General features: G+C 43.3%; 1 protein-coding gene across 1 annotated transcript; it reads right to left on the reverse strand.

Annotated features, from left to right (window-relative positions):
• Positions 1-823: 823 nt before the first annotated feature.
• Positions 824-12,418, reverse strand: LSG1 (large 60S subunit nuclear export GTPase 1; the record flags this gene model as incomplete). The annotated part of the gene is given in 12 exon segments (XM_010079803.1): positions 824-1,264; positions 2,608-2,781; positions 3,436-3,515; positions 4,160-4,288; positions 4,581-4,740; positions 5,551-5,652; positions 5,957-6,379; positions 7,600-7,776; positions 8,498-8,558; positions 10,678-10,764; positions 11,632-11,718; positions 12,298-12,418. Coding segments are annotated over 12 exon segments (1,781 nt in total), but the record flags the coding sequence as incomplete, so codon positions are not given.
• Positions 12,419-12,613: the final 195 nt, after the last annotated feature.

The raw sequence follows: 12,613 nt of genomic DNA on the forward strand, positions 1-12,613 counted from the left end.
TACAAAATTACAAGACAGCAATCCCTTTTTTAGTATCAGAGACCAGCGTTATCTGTTACTCTGCTTCACCACCTAAAAAACAAAGCACAATCTGTCTTTGCAAGTCTTTCCAGTCCTATCATTACTCCCTGCTCTGGACTAGCCATGAAGAGCACTGATCAAGCACACAAACATTTTCTCAGCAGGGTGACCAACGATTAAATCTCACTTAAGTCTGACCCCAAGTAAGTACTTCTTCTTAGTGTCAAATACTAATGTATGCATTAAATCTGCTATTGTGACACTTCCATGACTAGGTCAATGCCTAACAGGTCAGTGAGACACAACATGATGCCATATAGGAAGTAAAATCTTAAATATATTTAAGGAGAAATTAGCACTGATTTTTGGTCAGTCACACAGACCTAATGTTTTAAAATACCAATGGGAAGTCACACAGAAAAACAACTGATACCAGCTCAGTTTGAAGGACATAAAAGCAGCACTTTCCTTTCAGGGTGTGCTGTGCTCTGCTCTGCCTTAAGCTGGGAGATAGGGAGTGGTTTCAGTACCAGATTCTACAGAATAGGGCTGGTATGGCAGAGAAGGAAGAGGGCAATAAAGATCATTTTACATCATTTTTCAACACACTAAAGTGTTCTGTTAAATCAACAAACAAGCTTAAAAAAAAAGATGAGCAGTAGTGTCTCAAAATGTAACAAACATCAGTCATTGAGATTCAACTGTTTAAAGATTTTAGTCAGTTTTACAGGGCTTGCTTTGATCCCAGCAGCTATAAAATACAGCCTTTATGGAAGGAAAAACCATTGTTGCTTGGCTCTATCTGCACCCATTGAAAGGATGTTTCAGTGGCAGTCACATGTCTGGGCTGGCTTCCAGATATCACGAACAGCCAGGTCTCTTTTGTTCTCAGAAGGGATGAGCTCCAACTATCAGAGCCCATTCTTATCCCCTGCCCAGGCCAACCCACAGCACGGAACTCCCAGGTGAGCTAGTGATGCCCACTTATCCTTTTTTTCCCCTCAGTTCAGGCCTGCAGGACAGGGCAGTCCCCGCCCTGGAAAGGCCAGATACCGTTGTCACGCTAAGCCTCCAGGTGCTTAGTGATCCTGCGAATTTTCTCTTTCTTGTTCCTGTTTCCGTGTTTTTTCCAGGGCTTTCCTGCCACATTTGCAGGATTGGGTGTAGTCACAGGCACGAGGCCGCTGCCAGGCCGGTATCCCATTGCAGCCCGGACCCCTTTCATTAGGGCACGAACGTTCTCCTGGAAGAGGAAATGTAACCACTGGTGAGCAATGAGAAGATATTTAACCACAAGCAACTATGTTAATAAAAGCAGACACAGGCAAGCTCAAACCCATCAAGACCTGCTCAGCCCCCAGCTCCAGAGCTGCAGGAAAGGTCACGCCACGCAGCAGAGTCAAACCCCACCAGCACGCTCCAGTTCTGTCTGCAGCCATGCCTTGCTGTGCCAGGTCCTCAGCATCTACCACTGCAAGCAGAGGCGGCACATTGACCAGACACCAAGCTCCAACAGACGTTAGCTACAGCGGTAGGACTGATTCTCACAGTCTCTGCTTTGCACACAGCCAATTGTCTTTGCAAATACATCTGGCGTCTGTGAAAGCCAGAGACTAAAATAACTTGCTCAAGTCTGAAGCGTGGGTAGCACTGCTGGGGCTCACAGCTCATGCCAGCACTTTGGGCAGCCAGAGGAAGAGCCTGGTAATCCCAAAAATTCTTTTCAGGTCATAGGTTTCTGAAACAGCTCACTGTTTTTTGAAAGGGGCCCGAGTTCTTCTTTTCAAAATGCATGACTATCTTTAGCTGTGCTGAAACAAGTAGTGTTCATATCCAGCTAACCAAGCAGAACAGATCACACTATCTATGACCCGTCCTCTCCACTGCTAAACACCCTGTTCTGATCTTTGTCTGTTATCCAGACTTAATCAGTTATGGATTTGACATTTCATTACAAGTCATTAATAAATTTTTTCAGTAGTGTAGAGACAAAACAGATCCCTGTGAGACCTAACAAGAAGCATACAAGAGAAATTCCCATTTTACGCTTCATTTTGAGATTTCTCAATTAGATTTTAAATCTGTTTCTGTGTTCTTTTCATCTGATTTCAGGTTCTGAGTTAAAACCACCATGTAGTACTAAATCATTTGTCTTACATAAGCTTGTCATGTCCCCTAAATACATCCTCTCAAGAAAAGAAAGTTAGTTTGAAGGACCTGTTAGTCCAAAACCATGTTCCTGGTTGGTTGCACCACCCTCCTTCTTTGTCATTCTTCCCAGTCACTCTCCTGTTTGCTCAAGACTGATGTTAGGCCCATAATGATGAGGGTCACCCTGCTGACCTTTTGAAAATCACCTACGTGCACCTCATTAGCTATGTTTCAGTCACCTAGGACATTCCCACTGATTTAGGAGAAAATAAAAAGAACAGAGCGCTCTTGGATAGAAGTTATGTGCAGATGCCAAGGCATCTAACACCATTAACAGCCCAGCACCCCTGCATCCTCAAAGCTATTTTTTCCAGTAACTACGACACACCAGTGCTGCAGTAAAAACTCCTAGAATAAATCTCCTCCAGAATTTACCTGGTGGAAAAATGTTTTGTCCACCACATTTTCAATTTGTTTTGCTTTGGTATTCTTCTCAGGCTTCACCTGTCCACTGGCCTGCACAGTTCTGCTCTCTGGGCATCTTTGATGTTGGTGCTGAAAAGCACTTGGGTCAATGCCAGGAGGTGGATGGCAATATAGCAGCTTCCCCTGTAAAGCAATGGGATACAATTATTACCAAAAAACTTCAGAGAGAGACCCAAAGAGAAAAGCAAACAGCTCCAAAGCTAAGAAGAGCCCTGAAATCCAGGCGTTCACACTGGCAGACTATCAGTACAACTTGATTTCTCCTCCAGGCAACAACTGGCTTGACTTCTAAGCTAAAGCACCATTCTACCTCCACTTCAAAGCACCAATTCCAGCTGCAACATCCAGCTGCAAACAATACAGTGCAAAACTCTCAGGAGTACTGGAGGATCCTGTTAAGAAATACTCCACAGTAAGTTGCTGAGAGGTGCTGTAGATGCACGCAGTACTACAATGCTCATAACTGCAGTCCTTAGCACCAAATACTGATGCAACTATACAAAATGGGTTTATTGAATATCTGCTGCTTGTTTTAGAGATACGATAATTTATTTAGCTAGCACTTTATTTTTAAGCAATCATCAAGAGTAAACAACAGCAGAAATTTCATTTATTTCTTTAAAACATAAAAATATCCCAACTTAAAAAGTGATCTAATATATGCTGATTTTACCAAGAGAAACAGAATTCATTTGATTGTGCTCCCTCCTGCTCCAGTGAAACCTTCAATTGACCTCCTAGCAGGAAAAAAAAACCTCAGATGTAGGAAGCACTTACACTGACATAGTCTTTTAACACATATCGAGCTGATCTTGGCTGGTCTGGCTGTCCATGAGCTGTCATAAAGCCTCTCATATCTGGAAGACAAATCCAAAGCACATTCTGTGTCAGTACAACAAGAGTATTAACATATTCTTCTCTACTGCCTAACTGCACATTTGTATCCTCTCTCAAAAAAACCTTAAAGGCTTCTATTGGGGAAAGCAGGGAGGAAAGGGGAAAATTGCTGACTGTAGAGGTGCTGCAGAAGCATCCTAACCTGAAAGGAACAGTAAGACCTGACATAATCTCCCTGTCACCAGAAAACCTGCTGGGTTTTTTTTTTTGTTTGTTTGTTTTAAGGCCAGAGAAGATTAACTGCATCAGAGAATCAGACAAGGGAGATAAACCTTCACAGTGTTCTTCAAAGTCTAATTCAAGATACAGTTGATGGGAAGTATCTAAAAGGATGAGAGCACCACACTACACAGACGGGCAGGGCATCTCACTAACACCCTCAACACAATCACTACATCTGTCAGACAAAACTGGCAAAGCACCACTGCAACACACGAGATTAGCCATTAACAAAGGCCCTTCCTGAGAGGAGGGCAAGTCCTAATGGAGAGGTTCAATGCATGACTAACCTGAGTACAGCCTAGCTTTAAAAAGTTCTCTTAAGGCTGTGTTCAGGACCACACACATAACGTAGGTGATAGACTTTAAAGGGATCATTACTCACATCCGTATGCTGTTAGCAGCTCTTCAGCTGTTGGCTTTCGATCTGGATCCTCATCTTCCCTTGGCCTTATGATATTTATTCCATAGGTTGCTTCCAAAATGTTTCGTGGGATATGCTGGCAAACATAAGCTAGTGAAGGAAACCACCTGGTGATTTTCAGATACACAAGTAATCTTGCCCTAGTCACTCCAAGAGCACACATTGAGAATGACTTTTGGATTTTGTCGCAAACCAGAAAAATGAAGCAAGTCTGACAACAGAATAAACTTGAAATGAGACGGGGAAAGCCCAACACAGCAGGGCTGTTTTACCAATGTGCGTCCCCACCGCCCTCAACACATGAGCACGCATGCCCCTAACAGGGCTGGAACACGCTACATTGCGTACTCCAGATCCAATGCTTGCAGACACTCTGACAAACCTCATGCAAAGGATATTAGAGAAATGGGTGGGACATGGTCCCTCATCTGGTCTATAGGCAGAATTCCAGAACAAATCATTTCTGCCTTGGTAGAGATGAAAGATGGCATCACCAGACCAGGGCAATCACAAAGGCACAGGCCAGGCTCCACATACAGGGTCTATACAATAAATAACCAATTAGTTCACCAAGGCAAGTCAGTGTCCATGGAGGAAAAAGGAACAAAAAAAATGAATGCATAGGTGAAACATAGATGCAAATGAGAATAAGCAGAAATTCTACTAACACAGACATCTGCCCTGCTGGCCCCAGCCAATGAATTAAGGAAATCTGATGTGGAAGACAGCAGCACTTCCAAAGTTCATAAATAAGTTGTCCAGATGGGGGAAGCAAGATCTTCAGCTCTCCAATCTGATGGCAGAGAAAAAAGCACTCCAGAAACCTTTAACTGTGTTGGACCTTTTGAAACAGGCAGGAGATTGCACAAGTAAAAATCCCACAATGCTCATTATAGCATCGGATTTGCTACCTCAAAATTAAGAGTTTGATCAATATGAAAACAGCAGCATAACTAGACTTACAGCACCGACTGTACACAAGGATAGTTTGAAAGCTTGACTTTAAGCTATTCAGAGGAGCACTCACTTTTCAGAGGTTCTCTTCTCATGACTGGTGTTGAAAAAAAGAAGGGCCAAGCTACCTAAATAAAATCAGGAGACTGAAAATATCTACGATTGCACAGCAGCTCTTATGAGTGACTCTCAGACTGTAGTTCTTGCTTCCAAACTCTTGCTGAAGTTCCAAAATTATATACATTAAGCCCACCCCTCTCCAGCCTACTCTGCTAGGCAGAGGTCAGGCTGGCAGAGTTCTCAGAGAGTCCACATTGTTGCAACTAGTTCATAACAATGCTCTCTTCCACTGGGGAAAAAGAAATAATAAAAAGATCAACACACTTTGTCAGCAATACCTGAAAGTGTTTTGTACGTCCTGGTGTAGTAGACACTGACACCTTCTTATTTCCAAGGATTGTGTTGATGGTTGAACTTTTGCCAACATTAGGGTAACCCACCTGGATGACAAAGAAGTGGAATGGTAAGAGCGATATCAGGCAGGGTGATGCCAGAAGACTGGCAGAGCTCTGACACAGAAGTACTTTAATAAAATGTACTAAAAAAATTAAGGCAAGCAGTGGGCAACACTGAACTCCAGGAACCTCAGAATTAATCTTTGCACAAAACCCTCAGTGATTTACGCTTGCTCATATTTTTACCCATAGAGGAAGCCAGGCTACAGGCTTAATTTTTCCCATGGAAGGCATATGGAATTAAAATGTAGATTAAGCAAGTGCCATTTAAGCACAAAGTCCAACTTACCAGCCCAACATTTAATTCCCCATCCTTCACCCTTGGTCCATTATGCATGGTTTTGAATATCTCCAGCAGCTCATCTCTCTGTACCAGATGGCTGAAGTTCCTGATGTTCCTTTTCTGCTCCGGCACTAAGTGCTGTACTACAGCACCATCAGTCCTGCTTTCCATCCTCTCTGAAACAATAGCATTTACTTTGTCCCCACCTTCATCTTCAGAACAGGTTTGCCAGGCCTCCTCTTCATCATCTTCACAGTCTTCATATTCATCACTACTGCCATCCTCACTAACCAGAACTTGGTTTACAGTTTGCACAGCACTGCCTGTGGATGTGCTTTCTGTACTATCTTGTTCTGTGTTGTCTTCTTGACTGGACCTTTCATCTTCAGGACCACTCAGGTCCTCTGCTACATCTTCAGTGTCTAGTTCCTGTGTGAACAGTATTTCACAGGTGAAATGTAAAGACAATACCAAGTCTTGCTGTTGACTGCAGCTGCTGCAGTGCAGTCACCTATCTTTTCATCAGCCAGATCCTAAGGACTGGCAACTCACTCCTGACAACGTCATACATGTTTTTAGGGTGTCTTAAGTAGGATGTAGAAATAACTAGCCTATTTTAGGAGAATTACAAAAATATTCCAAGACAGATTGTTAGCTTCATTGTGAAGTTGTTAGAGGTTTCTCTGCAGAAGCACAACTGTGAATATGCACACACCACACCACCCTGACACACAGCAGCAGCAGAGTCTAGAAAATCTTTTTTTAAATTATTGAGTGTTCCTACTAATATGAATGAATGTATTTTTTTCAAAGTGTTCAGAACACAAATCCATTTTGATTCCAGTCTAAATATTTAATTAAAATAATTTCAAGTTGTCTTGTTTTCATTTCATCTCCGTGAACAGCTCATATTTAAAAAGAAAGACCTTTTCATAACAATACTATCTTGAACTTTCTTTCCAAAAAATAAAACATGACCTAACATTTTCAGTCTGACTTTTAAATCAATCTGTAAAAACATTTTACCCAAGAGCTGTGAACCAGCTGAACAGATTAGGTATTTTTGAAAAGAGATACGGGATATTCCATAGCTGAATAGCGATGGCTGCAACTGATGAACCCAGTAAAACCCAAAAGTGGCATTTACTGATAACACATAACTTGAGGCAGCAGCAGAGTTTGTTCCACTGGGCAGAGTGGTAGAGAAAAATCCTCTAAATAGATAACCAAGTCCCTCACAGCATCTGTTTTGGAAAGGATTCCAATTCTTTCAACAAGCTAGGAGTTTGCAAACAGATCTGCAAGGGCTGTTTCTGTAGCTATTCATCAGCAGCCTCAAGGAAGAAATTTCCATTCTAGTTCAGCATTATTTATCAAGTCATTAACCTTGAAAGAGAAATTGCAAGAACTACAAACAGCGACTGAAGGGTGGACCACTTTTTTCACCATTTTACTCTCCTCACTTTTGTCTCCAAATCAGTCATTAAAATGCTGGTTTACAGCTGCACAGGTCCTTAGAGTACTCCTTCCCCAATACAAGGACTGTGCTTTTCCTAGAAAGATGCTCAGGTATATCACAAGCATAACTGCAAAGCAAGTTACCCGAGGCAGCCAGCATACATCCAGTTGGAACCGGCCATCTACCGTACCTTTGCTTCTCCGGATAGCCGTTTGCACTCTGCCAAAGCTGACCAGAACACCACCCTAACGCCTTCTTTCTCAAAGAACTGTGCCCAAGCAGCCCGCTGCTCCTCACTCAGCAAATCTGCTTTGTTTATCAGAATCATATTCTCCTTGTCATTGCTGACTTCCTTAACGTAACTTTCCTGAAGAAAACAAGAGAAGGATCAGTTCATACCCTGGTTTAGACTCCTCCTCCTCCCAAGGCGATATAAGAGCAGCAAGACAAGCCACCCATCCAGCTCCATACAAATTCAGCCAAGCTTACCATCTCCCAGCCTAGATGGAACTGGTGTTTAGCAGACAGCTGTAAGAACAAAATGGAGCACACAACTACCACAACATAGGTTGTTTTGGGCCACGTGTGCAAATGCTTTGTCTGCTTAATGCTACAAGATATTAATCAGCACTTCACAGCAGGAACTCCAAATATCAACGATTTGAGCAATTTCCTATCTCATTGATGTACATTGTTCTATAGTCTATCATTACAAAGTTGTCACTTCAAAAATTCTTGATCCTTTGTTTTCAGCACAGTAATACTCACCCATTTTTATTCCACCATGCTTTTAAACATAAACACTTCCTTTAAGTGTGGAAATTTCTAGCAGGTAATGAGGAGCTATATAGTATTTGCAGTATAACATTTAAAGAACTACCTCTAAATCTGCAATACTCTGTGTGAAATATCAAAAAGCATTGAAGAAAAATAATTTGATGCCCCAACACTTGCATAAATAAATAAGATATCCAGTTAGGCACAAAAGCAGAACAGCTTCAAGGTATTTGAATGTGTTAAACAAAAAATAAATCATATAACTCTGAGAAATAAAATGAAGACAGCATTCAAGAAAGTGGTTTACTTACCAGATCTTGGCATCTAAACAGAAGGGGGTTTCTAGCATCTACTATCTGAACTACAATATCACTGCAAAAATAAAAGAGAGCCTCATAAAGTACTCTTTCTTACCTTGCCTCAAAGAAAGCAGCAAGATACAGTACATTACTTGCTTTTAGGATCTGCTTAGAATTTTAATGGTTTTAGCTGTATTATCCTACTAAGTTCCTTTACTGAATGAACAAAGCATCTCAGCATCCCACACGCACCCAGCAGAGCCATGCTTATGCCACAAGCCAGTACTGCTGCACAGTATTTCTGCCTCACTTGGTTAATTCTCCTGTATGGCCAGCAAGAGGAAAGGAAGCATGCGAGTTTTGCCAGTCCATCTACCCTTCAGAAACGCTCAGCAGGGAAGAAGCAGAGTAGGGGTATTCTATCCTTTACAATGTTATTAAAAACGGCAATAACGTAACTTTATTTCTGTCTATTCTCATCCCCCAACTATGGTGGAGTGACTACAGAGAGGAAGAGGTGGTTTTCCTACACAGCGAGATATTCTGGAACACTGTTGTCCCCTCTGCGTGGAGCAAGATGTACAAAGTCACCCACAGATGACTTACAGATGCCAAGCATTTGCTGTCTGGCATCTTCAAAATTTATTTTGTGCTCTTCTTGTCACACAAAGCACAGAACAGTGAAAGAATTAGAATCCAGTAAAACAAGTTGCTCCTCCATGCAAGTAAGGCCTTGCATGTATGCTTTTAGGAAATGTCTTCCAAGTCCAGACACCAGGTTGCCACCACATATGTGAGCCAGACTCATCAGTTCTACACACAAATTAAACGCACCAGCTTCAGATACCAGACACATCCATGCTTCTTTTTTCAAAAGGAGGGGGAAAATCTGACTATACCCTCTTCCACTAGAACTTCTCCAGGCAAGTAATTTAAAATACTGTTTATCACATACTGATTCTGTTTGTTTGACATGGATTTCTGTTAACTTAGGACAGCTTCAGAATGCCACAGGTTGAATGGAAGAATTTCAAGCCTCACTAGGCAGTTGGTTATATATTAAAAAAAAAAAAATAAAATCAATAAAACCCCCAAGGGAGTCATTTAAGCCACATGGGTACAAAGAAGTACTGAGCAGCTACAGAAATTCGAAGATCAATACAAGAGAAAGCTGAAACCATGCTATTCGAATGGGATACAGGGAAGTTACTGAATCGCACCCCTGGGAGCTAGTTTGAAGTAAACACAAGAAAAGGCTGACAACAGATCAAATTATCTGGAAAGGTAAGGGCCTGGATGACTTTCCTGTTCGATTCTGCGACAGCATCCTGACTCTACGTGAAATAAAAAGCTCCAACAAGAACATCAGGACATTAACACATCCCAGCCCCCTCAAAACACACAATACACTCACACTGCACGTCATCATACCCTACAGTGGATGCTTCTGACCCAGCCCTCTCACAGCCAAAGGCCTAGCAGCACCCAGTACAAAGTCACTTCTGTGAAAAGACCAGCTCACCATGACCTCACTGGTGAAGTATTTTTCAATTTTAGGAAAATCAGACGAGATGATCTCAAACTTAATTATTAGCGAAATTAAATGCCCCAGTTAGATTAACGTAGCAGATAGCACTCCTATTGTATTACAGCTCAGCAGCACGAACAAAGCTATTTCTGTGATACGACAGGCCGTTGTCTTTTGTGCACTGCTGCAATTTCTCTGCATGGCAAGAGGCCAAAGACCAAGAGACTCTTTCTTTCCCGACATTATTTAGTTGATGTCCCGTGCCTCCTGCCCCTGAACATCAGGCTGCAGCTGTGTGCTTGAGAAGGAAGGGAAAGGGTTAATCTTGGCAAAAGACCTCAAAGACACATTCTGAAAGAAGTCTCCCACACAGAGTGACTGGAAGAGGCCAAGAGCAGCAGCATCTAAAGAACCATCAGAGACTCGCAGTGAACCACCTGCAGAATCACAGTGCTGACAGCTAGCAGGCACCACTAAGCAGCCGCCCTTCTTCACCTCACATTTTGATCACTTTAAAACAAAATCACTTCAGTGCTGGCAATAAAATATTACTGGCTGTATTCGTTTTTCCTGTTCTGAGATGCTTGAAGCTTGTCTCGAAAGCTTCTGTTCAGGAAAACACATTAAACATTACTTTTAAAAAGCAGAGAGACATATACTTTACCTTCTTTCAATGACTCTCCAAAGTTGACGCCAAAATTCCAAGTTTCGTTCAAATGGGGTCAGAATTAACTTTTTTTCTTCCTCAAGGCTAAGGCAAAACAGAAAAAAAGAAGTCGTATTTGGTCCACATCAGGCAATAAGCACACCACCTTAGATCCAAGAAGCTTGAGTTTTAGAGAGCACTATCAAATCAGACTCATACAATAGGTACTATTTCTGCTAGTTCTGCAAATACTAGCACCCAGGTAAACTGGTGTCAGCGGCACTGGTTCTGCAGTGACACAATGGCTCCCGATCACACCAACAGAGAATTGGTAAATGATGGAAAGAGCAAAAACTCATCAAAACTCTGCCTGTGAAATTTCAGAACCACAATAATAAACCAGAGAAGGTATCATAAATGCCAGCAGTTATTACTCAGCCAAGTACCACATGGAAAAAATAACAAATTTGGGGATGGTACCTGAGATGACTCTACACAACCCTTGCCTCACCACCTGAACGACTTTGCTCAGGGCAAGCATGGGTCCACAGGGTGTGAGCCAAGTACCACCCAGTTCTCCAGGCCAGCAGATTCAGCGCTGGACCAGCACAAGCAGTACAACAGCGTGCAGGCTGGCAGCACTTCACTCTATTCAGAGCAGCACTGTTGCTCTTAGAAGACATATTCACCACTCCTCCACTTCACAGGCAAAAGCAGAACATCACACTCCATCCTGCAGAATTTTAACTGTAAACAGTACAAGAACATGCACATACAAGAGAGCTTTGCAGAGCTCACCACAAAGATGTATTTGAACTGTGGCTGGGCTACCCAGCCTTCCAAAACTATTACAGGGAGCTACTGACAATTATGTTATAATTTTACAGGTCCAGCAAGGATAAATACACCCCACTGCTTTCTGTGTCTTCAGATCTCCCCAGCTACTTACCCAGACGCAAGTAGCATACTCACTGGGCAAGCTGTCGCCGCCATTCAAGAAAGCTCTCCCTCTCAGCCTGGTTCAAGTCATCCGCACTGGTTGTCCTATCCCAATGTGGCCTGCAAAAATCACATTTTGGAGTGAGCAGTCAGAAGTAACAGTTAGACCAGTTGCATTACTGCAATAAACATCCATTAAGAACACAAGCACCACGCATTCAGCTACAGCAAGATGGTTATAGCTCAGATGTGCTTGCACCTGTTTTCAGCAGTTTTAAGTATGCCTTTGTTCCTTGTTCCTCCTAAAGTCCACTAGCTGAGAGGACACTATCCCATACACACTAAGTCTCACAAAGCAGTTTTTTCAAGCTAAGATTGTAGGGTATTTAAGATGAGGGATTCATCTCGCTGACCACTATGAAGAGACCTCTGGAAATGCGTACTAGGTGGCGTGGATGCATCAGCTCCAGTAGTGCCAGGCTTTCGGCAAGAAACCCATGCAACCAGGACAGACAGGCTGGTGCTGGCAGCACCCATGAGGCAGGCAGGCACCTGCGCTGTAGGTTACAGCAGGCTCCGTAGTGGCTTCCCCAAAACCAGGATATTGACAAAGCAGAAGGCTGTTACCAGGCTTGCAGCCACCAAGGGGCTGAGCCCGCTCAGCAGAGGGGGATCCAGGCCCAGCTGTGCAAGACCAACCTCCGCGGGATGCGCAGGAACTGCCGGTTCTCCTCGTGCAGCTGCCGGACACGCTGGGCCTCCTGGGCCGTGAGCAGGCCAGTGCAGCTCTGGGCAGACACGATCTGGATGTTCAGGCGCTCTGCAGGAAGAGACAGTCACCCAGAGAGCCAACTGTCCTTGTCCCTGTCCGTCACCATCCCTGCTGCACCCTCCACCCTACCCTGACCTTGCCGACCCCCAGCCCTGGCTCAGGACTGCATCCCCTGTCCCCAGGTCCTCCCTGGCCAACCCCATTGCCAGCCCCAGACCTGAGCAACCCCTCACCCCAGTACCG

This window comes from Pterocles gutturalis, unplaced genomic scaffold, assembly GCF_000699245.1.
Source record: "Pterocles gutturalis isolate BGI_N339 unplaced genomic scaffold, ASM69924v1 scaffold26564, whole genome shotgun sequence".
NCBI classification, from domain to species: domain Eukaryota; kingdom Metazoa; phylum Chordata; class Aves; order Pterocliformes; family Pteroclidae; genus Pterocles; species Pterocles gutturalis.